The sequence below is a fragment of the Sminthopsis crassicaudata genome, chromosome 3, assembly GCF_048593235.1.
Source record: "Sminthopsis crassicaudata isolate SCR6 chromosome 3, ASM4859323v1, whole genome shotgun sequence".
Taxonomy (NCBI): Eukaryota; Metazoa; Chordata; class Mammalia; order Dasyuromorphia; family Dasyuridae; genus Sminthopsis; species Sminthopsis crassicaudata.
Genome location: NC_133619.1, coordinates 653,281,118 through 653,298,892, shown reverse-complemented (window position 1 = coordinate 653,298,892; position 17,775 = coordinate 653,281,118). Strand labels below are relative to the sequence as shown.

At 37.0% G+C, this 17,775-nt stretch overlaps 1 protein-coding gene across 1 annotated transcript; it reads right to left on the bottom strand.

The window, feature by feature from the left end:
* Positions 1–1,545: 1,545 nt before the first annotated feature.
* On the bottom strand, positions 1,546–16,588 carry LOC141562665 (vomeronasal type-2 receptor 26-like). The gene is made up of 5 exons (XM_074302668.1): positions 16,457–16,588; positions 10,735–10,875; positions 8,481–8,604; positions 5,190–5,805; positions 1,546–1,849 (listed from the first exon to the last, which is right to left on the bottom strand). Exons 1-5 carry the CDS (start codon positions 16,586–16,588, stop codon positions 1,546–1,548), a joined length of 1,317 nt encoding a protein of 438 aa, XP_074158769.1.
* Between the last annotated feature and the right edge of the window lie 1,187 nt (positions 16,589–17,775).

Below are 17,775 nucleotides of genomic sequence, written 5' to 3'. Positions count from 1 at the left end.
AGGTTATATTTGGGGAGAAATCTGCAGAGCTTGAAATTTACAAACCTATTACACCCTGTTCCCAGAATGGTCTCCAGCATTACTTGTTTAGCAGTTTGGGAAAACCACCACAGCTAAGCCTGAGTTCCAAAAACCATCACCTGAATTATTAAACCAGATGCCAACAGCTACACATGTCAAATGTAATGAAATCTAAGAATGATGAAAAGTAGAGTGCTTTAAGGTTCCTCTTTCTATTCAGAATAGTCTAAAATACAGTGAGTAGAAATCTTTAGCCTAGAAGCTGGTTAATAAGAGTAATCTTACTGTAAGGTAAAAATTTAAATACCTTGGTCCAGAGCCACCCCATGTAAGAGAGAGGTAAATGAGTAATTTAAAAAGTTATCATTAGTTGTAGGGTGTAGCCAACAACTGGTGGGACAAATTGTAGTTATATTCCCTTGAATAAGAAATTAAAATTTCATATTAGAATTGTAAGCTCACTCAAATCTAACAGGCTGAGCTTCTAAATTATGGGAATTTGACCATTCCATGAACTCTATATGTCCTTGACAATAGATACCAGGAACTAACCATTCCTGGAAATGTCTATGCTTAGGGCGGTTGGCTTCCTCCCTGAGCATATACAATTGATAAGGAAATACGTCAAGGTATAGACAATATAGAATGGGTCAAAACACTGGATGGTCACGTATTTTTATATATGTCAAGATAATATATGGAGTAAGTCAAAACACTAGAAAGTCACGTATTTCTATACATGTATACGTGCCAGACTTCTTGGCTGAAAGCCCTCTTTGTTTAAGAGAGGTATATAAGATTGAGAATCTTACACCTCCACTGAGTCTCATCCGTGGGGAGGACACTTCCCCTGGAAAAATCTTTACACAATTCAAGTTGATTGAGGCTGAAATGGGACTCCCAGCCATTTGAGTTTTTGAGGTTCCCTTGAATTGGTGATGTATTCTCTTCCTCTATCTGCTATAATTGTCATGTTGTCAATTGTTCTTATTTCTATTTGTTTTGTTGTGTAAATCTAAATTGTCTGTACCTTGTCTTGTTTGATTAAAACTTTTTATTTTCATTTTTTTTTAAATTGAGCTTGAGAGCATCATTTATAGGAGTGAATCAGAACTTTTCTTTAATATCATAATACATCCCCTTAAGTCATAGCAGAACAAATTTATAGTCATACCCCAATCCATCCTTTAAAAATATTTTATTTGCACCAATTATATTTTATGGATGAAGAAAGGTTAAGGAAGCAGGTGTTCATGCAGAAGTCATGTAAGAATTTCTGTAATTTACATATGGATTCAATGTGGAGAAGGGGAGAACACTCTGAAAGATGTCATCATCAGATCCATGAGGTTGAAGACCTAATGAAAGTGGTTTTGAAACAGTGGGGAATAGGCAAGAAGCTCTTGTTTAGTAAATATAGAAGTCATTTGGGTTTCACTAGGATACTTGGAAGCAAGAGCAATTTTGGTTGGTTGTTTAAAATCTCATGTGAGTCCTGCAGAACAATTCAAAATAATTCTGCACTCAAGACTTGACATTACTCTTTAAAGATTTCTTGGTGTTCCTGTGGGGCTGCAGAAGGATCACATAGCATTTGGGGATAAAGATGCAGGCTAGCAAGCCAGTACTGGAACTTAAGATGGAGAAGATCTCCACGGCTACCATCATCTTCCCCTTGGTGCTCTGGTACGTGGGGAGGAAGGAGATCCAGACGCTGCAGAACACCAGCATGCTGAATGTGATGAATTTGGCTTCATTGAAAGTGTCAGGGAGATTTCTGACAAAAAAGGCCACAGTGAAGCTTGCCAGGGCCAAGACTCCCATGTAGCTCAGTGTTAGGATTACTAAGTGAGAACTGAGGTTGTCTGGATAGTGACAAGGTGAGAATTCAGGTTTTCTGGACAATTACAAGGTGAGAACTCAGGTTGACTTGATAGAGGGGGCAAGCTCATTGGCTGGGGTGGTTCTTCCCAGAAGCCCTTGCATTATCCCACGCCCATTCTCTGGGAGGATAAAAGAGATAGCACTGGGCCCAGAGAGCAGATCGGCCTGGAGAAGGATAAGAGCTGGAGGAGATTCAGAGCCAGGATTCAAGAAGGGGACTCTGCACTACATCTGGCTTGACGGGGCTCTCTGCAGGAAGGGAATTCACTTCTAAGGACAAGAGTTAACAGCAACTGCCTGGAGACAACGGTTCACTACAGGAAGAAGAATCTGTCCGAAAGATTTGAGTAGACACAGCAGATCTCTTCCCAGAGAGCGATCCAGCAGCTTCTGGAGACGATAGCTCGTTACAATTGGCGCCCAACGTGGGGCAAGGACTTTTGCTTATCCTGACAAGAAGAGCTAGACCAGACCTTCGCAATTTGGCGCCCGAACAGGGAACAAAAGAGGCACCCACAGCAGTCCTTCATCAAGGAGACAGAGTGATTGAGTGGGTGAACCTCCCAGCACAACCAGAACAAAGCCTTACACCTTACCCAGTGCTTGTGGCTAGGATTTTATTAAAGGCTATTAAGAGAGTAACACAATTATCTGGAATAAGTCCTGAAAAAATATACACATTCTATACTAACGCACAAATTAATGTATGCTGTGAGACCATCCCAGAATGGCAAATTTTATTGGCCACCGCTCCAAATTTTGCACATGGATCTCCATTAAAGATTACCCGGCTACTACATAATTGGCGATGGATTTTTGAAGAAAAGGTTTCTAAGGTTCCTCTTAAAGGACCAACAATCTTTACAGATGCCTCCAAAGAAAATATTTGTGCCATATACTCTCATGATTTAACCATAAAGAGAGTAATCAGGACTCCTTTTCAATCCACTCAACAGAATGAATTATTTGCTATCATGCTAGCTCTCTTTTTTTTTTTTTTTTTTTTTTTTTTTTTTTCTTTCTTTTTTTTTTTTTTTCTCTGAGGCTTGGGTTAAGTGACTTGCCCAGGGTCACACAGCTAGGAAGTGTTAAGTGTCTGAGACCAGATTTGAACTCTGGTCCTCCAGTGTTAAGTGTCTGAGACCAGATTTGAACTCTGGTCCTCCAGAATTCAAGGCTGGTGCTCTATCCACTGCGCCACCTAGCTGCCCCTTTTTTTTTTTTTTTTTTTTTTTTTTTTTAATTTTAGGCTGGGGTTAAGTGACTTGCCCAGGGTCACACAGCTAGGAAGTATTAAGTGTCTGAGGCCAGATTCGAACTCGGGTCCTCCTGAATTCAAAGCTGGTGCTCTATCCACTGCACCACCTAGCTGCCCCCTATCATGCTAGCTCTCACTTATTACCCAGGAGACGTAAATATAATTACTGATTCAGCCTATTCAGTAGGTGTAGTACAAAGAATTGCCACAGCCCAAATAAAATTTGCAGCCTCCAATATTTATCAGCTCTTTAAGGAACTTCAAGAGCAAGTGAGAAAACATCCAGGCAAGATTTATATCTTGCATGTCCACTCACATAGTGGACTTCCAGGTCCCATTTTTGATGGAAATTCAAAGGCAGATAGCCTTCTAACCATGTTAGCCAGTAGTCCTTTATTTCAGGAAGCACAAGAATCTCATTCTAAATATCATCAGGCTGCTCGAGCTTTACGTTTACAATTTGGAATCACAAGAGAGGAAGCTAGGAGCATAGTAAAAAGCTGTACAGCTTGTCTTCCTTTCCATGCTCCTACACTCCCTCCAGGGAAGAATCCTCGTGGTTTGAGACCCAATGAAATCTGGCAAATGGATGTGACCCATTATAAATCTTTTGGTCGTCTATCTTTTATTCATGTCGTGGTAGACACCTTTTCAGGATTCACATTTGCAATGCCAGCAGCAAAAGAGACAGCCCGAGTGGTCACTGAATTCCTTATACAGGCTTTTGCAATTATGGGTGTGCCACAAGCAATAAAAACAGACAATGGACCTGCATATACGTCCAAACATTTTACACACTTTTGTGCACAGTATAAGATTTTACATACCACGGGCATACCCTTTAATCCTCAAGGGCAGGCAATAGTAGAGAGAAGAAACAGAGATATTAAGACACTCCTCCAAAAACAAAAGAAAGGGGGAGCCACAGGTAGCCCTAGGGAACTTCTAAATTTAGTTCTCTATACCATTAATTTTCTAATTTTTGACAAAGATGCACTGGCTCCGGCAGACAGGTTTTATAACCCACCAGAAGGGCAGTGTCCAGTGCGAGCATCTCCACTGTCCTTAGATAATCGCCAGGTGATGTGGAGAGATCCAGAAAGTGGTGAATGGAAGGGACCAGATAGGTTAACTGCCTGGGGGAGAGGGTTTGCTTGTATTTCTTCAGCAGGAGAAGGAATCAGATGGGTGCCAACGAGTCATATTCGCCTTGTCCATCAGAGAGAGACAGAAAAAGAGAAAGACCTCAAAATAAAGGAGAAGATCTAAGAAACATCTGACACTGAAAGAGCATGGATAATAAGAAGACTGTTAAAGAACTTTAAAAACCAGCAGGAATCATTGGACTTCCTCACACAAGATGAGACTAATGGACAATGGACTTATGGACATTTATAAATTTTCAATTTATGATTATTTGATTATGATTATGTTATATACTTCTAGCATGTGTTATGTTACTATGTTACTATGTGCTTATGTAATTTATGTAATTATCTGTAATACTTCCCATATTGATGGATTTATGTTTCAAGGTCATGACTGTCCTATGTTCTAAATCAAAAGAAAGGGGGAGATGTTAGGATTACTAAGTGAGAACTGAGGTTGTCTGGATAGTGACAAGGTGAGAATTCAGGTTTTCTGGACAATTACAAGGTGAGAACTCAGGTTGACTTGATAGAGGGGGCAAGCTCATTGGCTGGGGTGGTTCTTCCCAGAAGCCCTTGCATTATCCCACGCCCATTCTCTGGGAGGATAAAAGAAATAGCACTGGGCCCAGAGAGCAGATTGGCCTGGAGAAGGATAAGAGCTGGAGGAGATTCAGAGCCAGGATTCAAGAAGGGGACTCTGCACTACATCTGGCTTGACGGGGCTCTCTGCAGGAAGGGAATTCACTTCTAAGGACAAGAGTTAACAGCAACTGCCTGGAGACAACGGTTCACTACAGGAAGAAGAATCTGTCCGAAAGATTTGAGTAGACACAGCAGATCTCTTCCCAGAGAGCGATCCAGCAGCTTCTGGAGACGATAGCTCGTTACAGCTCAGGACAAAAGAGAAGGCAATGAGGGAGCCCTCATTGCACCCCAAGATAATGTGCTCGTAGTTGGAGTGTGTGTCTGCCTCTGGGAATGGGGGAGAGAGCAGCAGCCAGATTGCACAGAGCATGACTTGAATCATGGTGCAAAAGAGAACAAAATAAATGGGGGCTCTGCTTCCCATCCATTTCCTGCTCCTGCTGCCTGGTCTGGTGGCTCTGAAGGCCAGAACCACAATGATGGTTTTGGCCAAAATAGAGGAAACAGCCACTGTGAACATGACTCCAAATGTTGTTTGTCGGAGAAGGCAATGGGCTGCTGTTGGGCTGCCAATGAAGAGCAGAGAGCAGAGGAAGCAGAAGAAAAGGGAGATGAGGAGGATGTAGCTGAGATCCCGGTTATTGGCTCTGACTATGGGGGTGTTTTTGTGCCTCACAAAGACCCAGAGAACCAGAGCTGTGAGAAGAGACAAGCAAGCAGCTAGAGAAGCCAAAGCCATCCCCATGGGATCTTCATAGTCCAGGAAGGTCACCACTTTGGGGAGGCACTGATTCCTCTCCTGATTGGGATATTGATCTTCAGGGCATTGCACACATTGATCTGCATCTGAAGAGAACAAACAAGTCCCAATATTTCAACCACAGCAAAACTTCCCTTTCAGTGGCCAATAATATTTGTAGAAAAAATCCAAATGGCTCCATCTGGTTCCATGGGGATCAGAATCTGATATCAGTGGATAGAACACAAGACTTGGAAGACCTGAGTTTGAATTCTGCCTCAGAGAGCTTTGTGATTATAGGTTAGTCAATTACCTAATTTGTACTTCTATATCATAGTAAAATGGGGATACTAATTGTGCCTACTTCACAGAAATGGAAAGTTTGGCAAATTCAAAGTAGGAAATAAATTTGAGTAATTGTGAGTTGTGACTGACTGACTCTTTGTGACCACATTTGAGATTTTCTTGGCAAAGATAATGGTGTTAATTGGTATTTCTTCTTCCAGCCTATTTTTTTCTGATGAAGAAGATGAGGTAAACAAGGTTATGTGACTTTCCCTTAGTCACAAAGCTAGTAGGTGTTGAAGCCAAATTTGAACTCAACAAGATACCTTCCCTACTGCAGGTTCAGTGCTTCATCCTCTACTTCATCTGCTAGGTAGCCACTAGATATATGCTAGCTCTTTTATATATATATATATATATATATATATATATATATATATATATAAGAGCTAGCTATATATACATATATATATATATATGTATATATATATGTACAATTCACAGAGTACATTTTAAACATGACATATTATTCTTATTATCAACAAAAACAAGAATTATAAATGTGACAGCTCCATGTCACAAAGTAAGGTAACCAATTTATTGCTGACTTCATTTCTTGGACAATAATCTTTTTAAAGGTTCTCCATTAGAAAGCTGGTAGCTCTCTGGTTTTGAGGTTTCTTTTTACAATAAAATGATTCTGTCGTCCTAAATTCTTCCAGACTTCTACAACATGTGGAGAGATGCTCTCCTACATCTGGTAAAGATTTGGTTGTGTGCTTTTCCTGTTGATGCTTAGCATATTGATGACCTATTTGTATACAGCTATTTGTTGACATAAAGACTTTGGGGCTTTCCTTGGATGACCCTTAAATTTTTTAGGCATCAATTATTAATTCTGTATGGATAGATGAATAAGAAATTAAAATTTCATATTAGAATTATAAGCTCACTCAAATCTAACAGGCCTGAGCTTCTAAATTATAGGAACTTGACCATTCCATGAACTCTGTAGGTCCTTGACAATAGATACCAGGAACTAGCCATTCTTGGACATGTTTATGCTTAGGGTTGGGTGGCTTCCTCCCTGTGCATATGCAATTGATAAGGAAAGGTGTCAAGCTTCTAGGGTTTGGAGTGAGTCAACATGAATATACAGATAAGTTTTGGCCGGGAGCCTTCTTTGTCTGAAAACATATAAAAAGCCTGTGTTGTAAGCCATAGTTGAGTCCCATCCATGGGGAGGATGCTTCGCCCGGAAAATTTTTTACACAATTCAAGTTGATTGAGGCTGAAATGGGGCTCCCAGCCATTTGAGTTTTTGAGGTTCCCTTGAATTGGTGATGTATTCTCTTCCTCTATCTGCTATACTAATCATTGTTGTTGTTGCATTAGTTATTCTTATTGTTATTTGTTTTTTATGTAAGTTTAAATTGTCTGTACCTTGTCTTGTTTGATTAAAACTTTTTACTTTTACTTTTTAACTGAGCTTGAGAGTGTCATTTATAGGAGCGAATCCGAACTTTCCTTTAAAATCATAATACAATAGGAATCAAAGAAACTGAACATGTTTAGCCTGGAGAAAAGAAACTTCTGAAGGGACATGACAACTGGTGTGATGTATAGAAACCTACAGTACCTGGAAGAGGGTCCAAACTTGCTCTACAGGAAAAACCCTAAAGCAAGCTGGGAATTGAGAAGATTCTTCCAATTAAGCTCTATTGCAAGATCTACTTTTACAGAGATCTTGTTCTTGTAAGCATTGCTCTAGGTCTGGCTATTTTAATTTTATCTATTATTATCCTTTTCCCTTTGCCAGAAGTTATTCCCCAAATTTCTGTCTATGTGTGCAGCTTTGTCAGGTTAAAGTATCTTAAAATTTTACTTGCATCTTCCCCAAAATCATAGTTTTGTAAGGTTTTGGGCTGGGTATATATTAATGTCTTCTTGGCAACCATTGTACATCGAATGGATAAACATTCAGGTAAAACAGCTGAGATGAATTGAAAATTTCACTGAATTCCAATTCAGTACCCTCACTTGAGTCCCAGCTCTTCAATAATCATGTTACTGTGAATGGTCTCTTCATCTTTCGATTCTCTTAAATTAGTATGAGAGCATTTGTATTTCATTCCTGCTGTCTCGATGGAAAAGACTCAATTGAATATCTTAATTCCTATATGAATATAAGAAATCTGTGTACCTAGGTGCTCTTTTCAGCAATATCTCCCTGAGCAATTGAAGTACAGAGAAATGTGGCAAGAAATTCCTACTTTGTGGATCTCACCCCCCCATATCTCTCTAATGTTGATCACTTTGGACCTTCAATATTCTTGACCTTTCTGACTTTTCTTTTAGACTTCTCTTGGTCTCTGGATACCACATTCCAATATTAATATGTTTCCTGTGCCTCACCATAAGTGGGACACCCATTCAGCTTCAGTTGGTTGCCCTAGGTTCATGTTTGTTGAAGGTGAACATATCCTCATAGACTTACCTGTCTGGTTGGAAATGTGCCTCTCTAGGCAGGGGTCACAGTTAAAGCAGCAGACAGGGCATCCCTCCTGGGCTTTCTTCTGAAATCCAGCACCACAAACTTCAGTGCATCTGGACTGAGGAGGCTGCAGGGGGAATATTCCAAAGGCTTTTAACCAATCATTCTGACAAAGCTTAGATCAATTTCCTTGCAAAAGGTACTCACATAACTAAAGCCTTTAGGAGTTGTATTTCTTTTCAACTATAGAATACAGGATGCTATTAGGATCAAAACAACCTGGGTGAGATTTTCATAAAGAAGCAATATAAAGAAATAGAAGACAGTAGAATAGGAATGATAAAAGATTTCATAAAGAAAATTTTAACTACTGAGGGGAAAATTTCATGCAAATATGGACGTGATAAAAGACAAAATGTTCAGTATTTAATAGAAGTAGAATAAAATGGAAATATATAAGTAAGGTATTAACGTCTCCAATAACCATGATATTCTGGTTGTACTCAAGAGCCAGGTATTCTGGAGAATGAAATTATAGTTGTCCTAACAAGCATTGCTAATGATAAGGTGAGGACAAGTAATACAATTCTAGCCAAGCTATTTAAAATTCTGAAAGATGTGACTCTTAAAAAACTGGACATGGTTGACAGCCAATTTGAAAAACACAATAGTGGACATAGGAATGAAAAGATCACTTTACATGTAAGTTCTAAAGATGGACAATTCTAAGACCATGCAAGTCACTGTGCAACTGCATTCATTCACATGTTAGCAAGGTTCTATTTAAGATCTTTCATGTAAGGTTTCAACAGCAAGTATAGAATTGCCAGAAGAGAAAATTGGTTTTCAAAAGAGAGATCAAATTGCCAACATTCATGCACTATGGGTAATGGAAGAATGTCCCAGGAAAATCAACCATATCATGTCTGCTTCATTTACATTGATCATTTCCTCAAAGAGATTGGAGTACCAAATCATCCTACTGCATCCCAAGGAACATGAATGTGGACCAAGAAGTAAAAGATACAACTAAACATGCAATAATTAATTACTTTCAGATTAGAAAAAGATTATGATCAGATTGTATCCTTTCTCTTTATTTAATTTATATGTAAAACAAGTTATGAAAAATGTCTGACTGGATGAAACAAAAGCTGGAATCAAGTTTTTTTCATAAAAAATTTCAAAGATCTCCGTTATTCAGACAATGCCTTTCTGATGACATAAAGGGAAGCAGAATTAAAAAGACTTGATTATAAGGAGAAAAGTATCTTAAAGCACAACAAAATCAATTGAGCAACCAAATAAAAAGCCAAGATCTTTATGACTAGTTCCATTATTTTGTTTCAAATATGGGGACACAAATAGAAAAACAGTAAAACATTTTATGTGCTTTGGTTCAAACATTGCAGCAGATTGTGACCATTATGATGACATTAAAAAAGGCTTCCTGCTTGGATAGGTAAATCTAGACAGTATACTAAAAAGCAGGGATATTAGCTTCTTAGCAAAAGTCTGTATATATATAGTTGTATTTTCCCCAGGAACAGTGGATGACTTTGTGAGTGGAACTTTTAAGAAAACAGCCCTACAGAAAATTATATTTGAATCATGATTCTAGAGAAAAATTTTGAATGTCCTTGGGACAGCAAAAAGATCAAATTGGTTAATACTTAACTTAATTGCAGTTATTTACTAGGAATTTCAAATAAAGAAGGTGAAGTTGCATACTGAGAGATGCATTAGAAAAATCCATGACATCATGATAGATTAAATCAAAAGGAAAAAGGGATTTTAGAGGATGAGATGGATGAATAATGTCATGGGGAAAAATTCTAGAATTGGTACAACTTGAGAGGTAGGGGAGGATAGAAGGGCTTGGTGATCTACATTCCATGGAGGTCACAAATAGTAAAGACTAAGTGCCTTGACACGAACCACAGTCTTGGAATGATAGTTTGTTCATTACAAGATTTAAAAATCTTGAGAGGGAAAAATGCTAATGATCATAAATTATTATGCATCAAAAAAACTTTATTTCTAAGCTGTTTCCTTCAAGCAGATTTTGTGGAATATTCCCCAGGTTTGAAAATATGCTACTGACTATTCCGATGGGCTATTTTCTTATCTTTACAGATTTCATAAAACCAACATTTTAATCATTCTTTAATTTTTTACTCCATGTGGACCATGTAATGGCCTTCTCTTGGATGGTTAAATCTTGGCCAAGTGGAGCTTGAGGAATAAACTCTCCCACTTTTATCAGGACTTCAGTGCCATTGCTAAAGGTCATATAGTTGAGAATATCATAGTTTGCCACAAAGTTCCTCTTCTTATCCAAGACCACCAGATTCCCAGCACTATTGTTAAACTGGATGTTCTTCAGAAAGGGATGGACCTGAAAGGGAAGAGAATTAGTTGAAATTTCACTATTAAATTCTCTCAGGGATGTTCTCTAGTTTCTTAGTTCTTTACATCTTCTTCAATGCCTTGCAATGAGGAGGGATTGCACATTTTCATTTTTCAAAGACTTAGGATGGATTGCTAATAAATTGGATAACAAAACCAGAAACCCAACTGTTCTCTCCAGGCTAGAAGACTGAGCCAAATCTCAAACTGGAAGTAAGAATTTTTTAACCTATTGAAAAAAAACAGTGGCCTTTTCTCTGTTTGATGAGAGTGGATTTGGGAACGAAAATACAGAAAGAAAGAATATAGTATTATTTAGAGTAAGTAGGGTGGTACAGGGTTCACCCCTATAATTAATTCGACTGTTTCCAATACAATTCTAAGAGCCATTTTACCCATTTATTAATTCAAAGCCCTGAGCTGAGTCCTTAAGATATAAAATAAAAATGATAACTCCTTACCCTCTGATAATAGAGAATTGAATCAGAAAAATAAATACAGTATGATTCCATGAAGAATACCCTACTACTGAATTAGACATAAAAGGAGGGGGGAGGGATACTAAAAAGGGAGGGCTGAGCATCACAAGTGGGGTCCATAAATTCAATACTGGGGAAGTGCTTCAGGGGGCACAAGGGAAAAAAAGCATAATCAGGGGATAATATGATGGCAGGAAATACAGAATTAGTAATTTTAACTGTAAATGTGAATGGGATGAACTCTCCCATTAAGCAGACCTGGATGCCAGACTGGATCAAAAGTCAGAACCCTACAATATGTTGTTTACAGGAAACACATTTAAAGCAGGGAGATACATACAGAGTAAAGGTAAAAGGCTGGAGCAGAATCTATTATGCTTTAGGTGAAGCCAAAAAAGCAGGGGTAGCCATCCTTATCTCAGATCAAGCAAAAGCAGAAATTGATCTAATTAAAAGAGATAAGGAAGAAAACTATATCCTGCTAAAAGGTAGCATAAACAATGAAGCCATATCAGTACTAAACATATATGCACCAAGTGGTATAGCATCTAATTTCCTAAAGGAGAAGTTAAGAGAGTTGCAAGAAGAAACAGACAGCAAAACTATAATAGTGGGAGATCTCAACCTTGCACTTTCAGAATTAGATAAATCAAACCACAAAACAAATAAGAAAGAAATTAAAGAGGTAAATAGAACATTAGAAAAACTAAGTATGATAGATCTTTGGAGAAAACTGAATGGTGATAGAGAGGAGTATACTTTCTTCTCAGCAGAAGATCGACCATATATTGGGACATAAAGATCTCAAAATTAAATGCAGGAAGGCAGAAATAGTAAATTCTTTCTTCTCAGATCACAATGCAATAAAAACTACATTCAACAAGAAGTTAGGGTTAAATAGACCAAAAAATAATTGGAAACTAAATAATCTCATCTTAAAGAAAGATGAGACATCATCATTTATAATTTGAAACAGCAAATTATAAAACCAATTAATGATTTCACCCAAGATAATGACAATGATGAGACATCATACCAAAATTTGTGGGATGTAGCTAAAGTGGGAATAAGAGGAAATTTTATATCTTCAGAGGCTTACTTGAATAAAATAGAGAAAGAGATTAATGAATTGAGCCTGCAACTTAAAAAGCTAGAAAAAGACTAAATTAAAACCCCCCAATCAAAGACTAAACTTGAAATTCTAAAATTAAAAGGAGAAATCAATAATATTGAAAGTAAAAAAACTATTGAGTTAATACATAAAACTAAGAGTTGGTTTTATGAAAAAGTCAATAAAATAGTAAATCTGATCAGAAAAAGGAAAGAGGAAAATCAAATTGTTAGTCTTAAAAATGAAAGGGGTGATCTTTCTCCCAATGAAGAGGAAATTAGAGAAATAATAATGAGTTACTTTGCTAATAAATTTTATAACTTAAGTGAAATGGATGACTACCTCCAAAAATATAGGCTTCCTAGATTAACAGAGGAGGAGGTAAACTGTTTAAATAGTCCCATTTCACAAAAAGAAATAGAACAAGCTATTAATCAACTCCCTAAGAAAAAATCCCCAGCACCAGATGGATTTACATGTGAATTCTACCAAACATTTAAAGAACAATTAGCCCCAATGTTATGTAAACTATTTGAAAAAATAAGGGATGAAGAAGTCCCACCAAACTCCTTTTATGACACAGACATGGTACTGATATCTAAACCAGGCAGGTTGAAAACTGAGAAAGAAAACTATAGACCAATCTCCTTAATGAATATTGATGCTAAAATCTTAAATAAGATATTAGCAAAAAGACTTCAGAAAATCATTCCAAGGACAATACACTATGATCAAGTAGGATTTATACCCAGAATGCAGGGCTGGTTTCATATTAGGAAAACTATTAGTATAATTGACCATATTAATAATCAAATTAATAAAAACCATATGATCATCTCAATAGATGCAGAAAAAGCATTTGGTAAAATACAACATCCATTCCTACTAAAAACACTTGAGAGTATAGGAATAAATTGACGATTCCTTAAAATAGTCAGGAGCATATATTTAAGACTGTTAGTAAGCATAATATGTAATGCAGATAAACTGGAACCTTTTCCAGTAAGATCAGGAGTGAAACAAGGTTGCCCACTATCACCATTACTATTCAATATTATATTAGAAATGCTAGCCTTGGCAATAAGAGTCAAGAAAGAGATTAAAGGAATAAGGAAATGAGGAAATCAAACTATCATTGTTTGCAGATGATATGGTGGTATACTTAGAGAACCCCAGAGATTCTAATAAAAAGTTATTAGAAATAATTCACAACTTTAGCAAAGTTGCTGGATACAAAATAAATCCACATAAATCCTCAGCATTTTTATACATCACCAACAAAATGCAACAGCAAGAGATACAAAGAGAAATTCCATTAGAAACAACTGTCGAGAGTATAAAATATTTGGGAATCCATCTATCAAAGAAAAGTCAGGAATTATACGAGCAAAATTACAAAACACTTGCCACAAAAATAAAATCAGATTTAAATGATTGGAAAGACATTAAGTGCTCTTGGATAGGCCGAGTTAATATAATAAAGATGACAATACTCTCCAAACTAATCTATTTATTTAGTGCTATACCAATCAGATTCCCAAGAAACTATTTAAATAACCTAGAAAAAATAACAACAGAATTCATATGGAACAACAAAAGGTCGAAAATTTCAAGGGAAGTAATGAAAAAAAAATTAAGTGAAGGTGGTCTAGCTGTACCTGATCTAAAGCTATATTATAAAGCAACAGTCACCAAAACCATTTGGTATTGACTAAGAAATAGACTAGTTGATCAGTGGAACAGATTAAGTACACAGGACAAAACAGGGAACAACTATAGCAATCTTTGATAAATCCAAAGATACCAACTTTTGGGATAAGAATTCATTATTGAAAAAAACTGTTTGGAAAACTGGAAATTAGTTTGGCAGAAATTAGATATGGACCCACACTTAATACCACATACCAAGATAAGATCAAAATAGGTCCATGATTTAGGCATAAAGAATGAGATCATAAATAGATTAGAGGAACAGAGGATAGTCTACCTTTCAGACGTGTGGAGGAAGAAGGAATTTATGACCAAAGGAGAATTAGAGATCATTATTGATCACAAAATAGAAGATTTTGATTACATCAAATTAAAAAGCTTTTGTACAAACTAAACTAATGCAAACAAGATTAGAAGGGAAGTAACAAATTGGGAAAACATTTTTACAGTTAAAGGTTCTGATAAATGCCTCATTTCCAAAATATATAGAGAACTGACTCTAATTTATAAGAAATCAAACCATTCTCCAATTGATAAATGGTCAAAGGATATGAACAGACAATTTTCGGATGATGAAATTGAAACTATATCCACTCATATGAAAGAGTGTTCCAAATCACTACTGATCAGAGAAATGCAAATTAAGACAACTCCTAGATACCACTACACACCTGCTAGATTGGCTAAGATGACAGGAAAAGATAATGATGAATGTTGGAGGGGATGTGGGAAAACTAGGACACTTATGCATTGTTGGTGGAGTTGTGAAAGAATCCAGCCATTCTGGAGAGCAATTTGGAACGATGCCCAAAAAGTTATCAAACTGTGCATACCCTTTGACCCAGCAGTGCTGCTATTTGGCTTATATCCCAGAGAAATACTAAAGAAGGGAAAGAGACCTGTATGTGCCAAATTTTTTGTGGCAGCCCTTTTTATAGTGGCTAGAAACTGGAAAATGAATGGATGTCCATCAATTGGAGAATGGTTGGGTAAATTATGGTGTATGAATGTTATGGAATATTATTGTTCTGTAAGAAATGACCAGCAGGATTAATACAGAGAGGTTTGGAGAGACTTGCATAAACTGATGCTGAGTGAAATGAGCAGAACCAGGAGATCACTATACACTTCAACAACGATACTGTATGAAGATATATTCTGATAGAAGTGGATATCTTCAACATAAAGAAGATCTAATTCAGTTCCAGTTGATCAGTGATGGACAGAAACAGCTACACCCAGAGAAGGAACACTGGGAATTGAATGTAAACTGTTTGCACTACTATCTTTCTACCCAGGTTACTTATATCTTCGGAATCCAATTCTTACCGTGCAACAAGAAAATTGGTTTTACACACATATATTGTATCTAGGTTATACTGTAACACATTTAATATGTATGGGATTGCCTGTCATCTGGGGGAGGGAGTAGACGGAGGGAGGGCAAAATTTGGAAAAATGAATACAAGGGATAATGTTGTAAAAAAAATTACTCATGCATATGTACTGTCAAAAATTGTAATTATAAAATTAACAAAAATACATATTTAAAATAAATACACATAAATATATGCCTACATAAAAATAAGCATATATATGTATATATATCTACAGAATTTATTGCCTCTTCTAGTGTTACATTTTTGAGACAAATGAGATTTTCTTAATCTTTAAGTTCCTATCTCTATTGTATATCATATTTCTTATCTTTTGGTAGAACCATTGTAAATGCCTATTTGTTGATAAGTTAATAGCTCAATAAATGATGAGTGGGAGATAGAAAAAATAAGAATCTAATTGGATAATTCCCCTAAACATCAAGTAATCCAAGATATGTTAGATGTGTGCAATTGTATACCTATATTATGTAGTATTTTCCTCTTTTTGTTGTTATTTCTTTGCTTTTGTTTTCTCTCATTTTTTTTCTTTTTCATCTGATTTTTTTTGTGTGCAGTGTGATGTGTAGATATAGGTACAGAATTTACATTCAGTTCCCGTCGTTCTCTCTCTGAATGCATATGGCTCTGTCCATCATAAGTCTTTTAGAATTGACCTGTATAACCTCATTTTTGGAAAGAACTATATCCATCAGAGTTGATCCTAATTCTGAAATGACTAGAAATGAGGTAAAATATCTTGAGTCTGCTGTCCAGAGCTAACTCACTAAAAAAAGAGGTGAGCTGAGTTAGTAATCTCTTATCTCTTTTCTAAACATTGCAAGTCGAGAATCAGAGATTTGGGTATCACTGTTATGAAGGTGGGAACTTTACCTTCCAGGGGGGAAATACCCTGTTGTCTCCATCTATGTTGAATTCCATTTCTGATCTCACTAAGAACATCTCATGAAGGGCCCAGGCCACAGCATACACAGCAGTGTAGACAGTGTAACTCTGGTCAGACATAATGTTTTCTAAAGAGCTCAAACTCAGGGTGTCTAAAGAGGCATTTGGTGAACAGACTTCCTCATCTTCCTTCCTATGTATATGGGGACATCCAAAAGCTGAGTTCCAAAACTTCTTAAGGAAAATATCCTCTGGGTATCTGGCAGGGTTAACAGTTTTCAGAAAATCTTTGAACCCAGGAATCTTACTTGTCTGATCTGAAAATATCAGAGCCCCATGGAAATTATCATAATAAATATAAGCGGGTTTTTTGGCAATATCCCAGTGACTGGTAGTGATCCACACTTTTCTTACAACGACATGAGGATTTTCCATAAACAATAGACTCAGAAGTGCATTTGTATCTCTGTAAATGACAAACACATTCGCTGCAGAACCATATATGCTGAGTGCAAAATATTGATATAAATCTTTATCTCCTGACTTATTACTGGCAATCTTTTTTAAAAAGGCCACACAGACATCATTTCTGGCCATTTCTTCTTGAAGGTCCCTGAGGAATTTCTCACCTCTTGAATCATCTGAGGCAAGAAGGCCCACCCAGTTCCATTTGAAATGCAGCATTAACCTGACCATGCCAAGGGGAAGAGAGGTTTCACTGGGGGCCATCTGATAAACAGAAGGAAACTGAAGTGGGTCACTGATGAGTGGATCAAAGAGACCATAGCTGATCTGAGAAGGAACCAAACATGACTATTTTTCAGTTTTAATGAGTTACCTGGACAAAAGTTTCTCCCACCCCACCCCATGTGAACCTAGTCTCCTCATCCCCCTCTATCTAAAATCGACTCATTCTTCATCTCTGCCTGGTAAGGTATTTCTGATTACACAGAACTCCACTCAAGGGTCATCTCCTTCATCAAACCTGCCCTAACTGAAATGTAAGCATGTTCTGTATTTTGACTAGCATGCATGTCTATGATTGAAATTAAGGGCTTGTAAATATTAGATAATTAATAAATATTTTAAAGTTTCAATTTCATGATTTTTTAAAGTCTGTTAGTCAAAATGTGCTACATCCTACATGATGAAGCTAATAAATCTGACGTCCTCAAACTCTGTATTCCCTTTTTCATCTCTGAGGATCAACAGAAAGGTAAATTAGATACCAGAATTCCCCAAAGGTATTTGACATTTGTATTTCAATAGGCAGACCCTCATAGGCCTGTCCCTGCCCTCCAACCACC

What these genes read in the sequence shown, in the direction of transcription:
- LOC141562665 (XM_074302668.1), bottom strand. Translation starts at nt 16,588, where the DNA reads ATGTCTGACCAGAGTTACACTGTCTACACTGCTGTGTATGCTGTGGCC. An exon ending in GCACTGAAGTCCTGATAAAA is followed by an intron (nt 8,605 to 10,734) that starts GTGGGAGAGTTT and finishes TTCCCCCTGCAG; the next exon opens with CCTCCTCAGTCCAGATGCAC. An exon ending in GCACATTTCCAACCAGACAG is followed by an intron (nt 5,806 to 8,480) that starts GTAAGTCTATGA and finishes TGTTCTCTTCAG; the next exon opens with ATGCAGATCAATGTGTGCAA.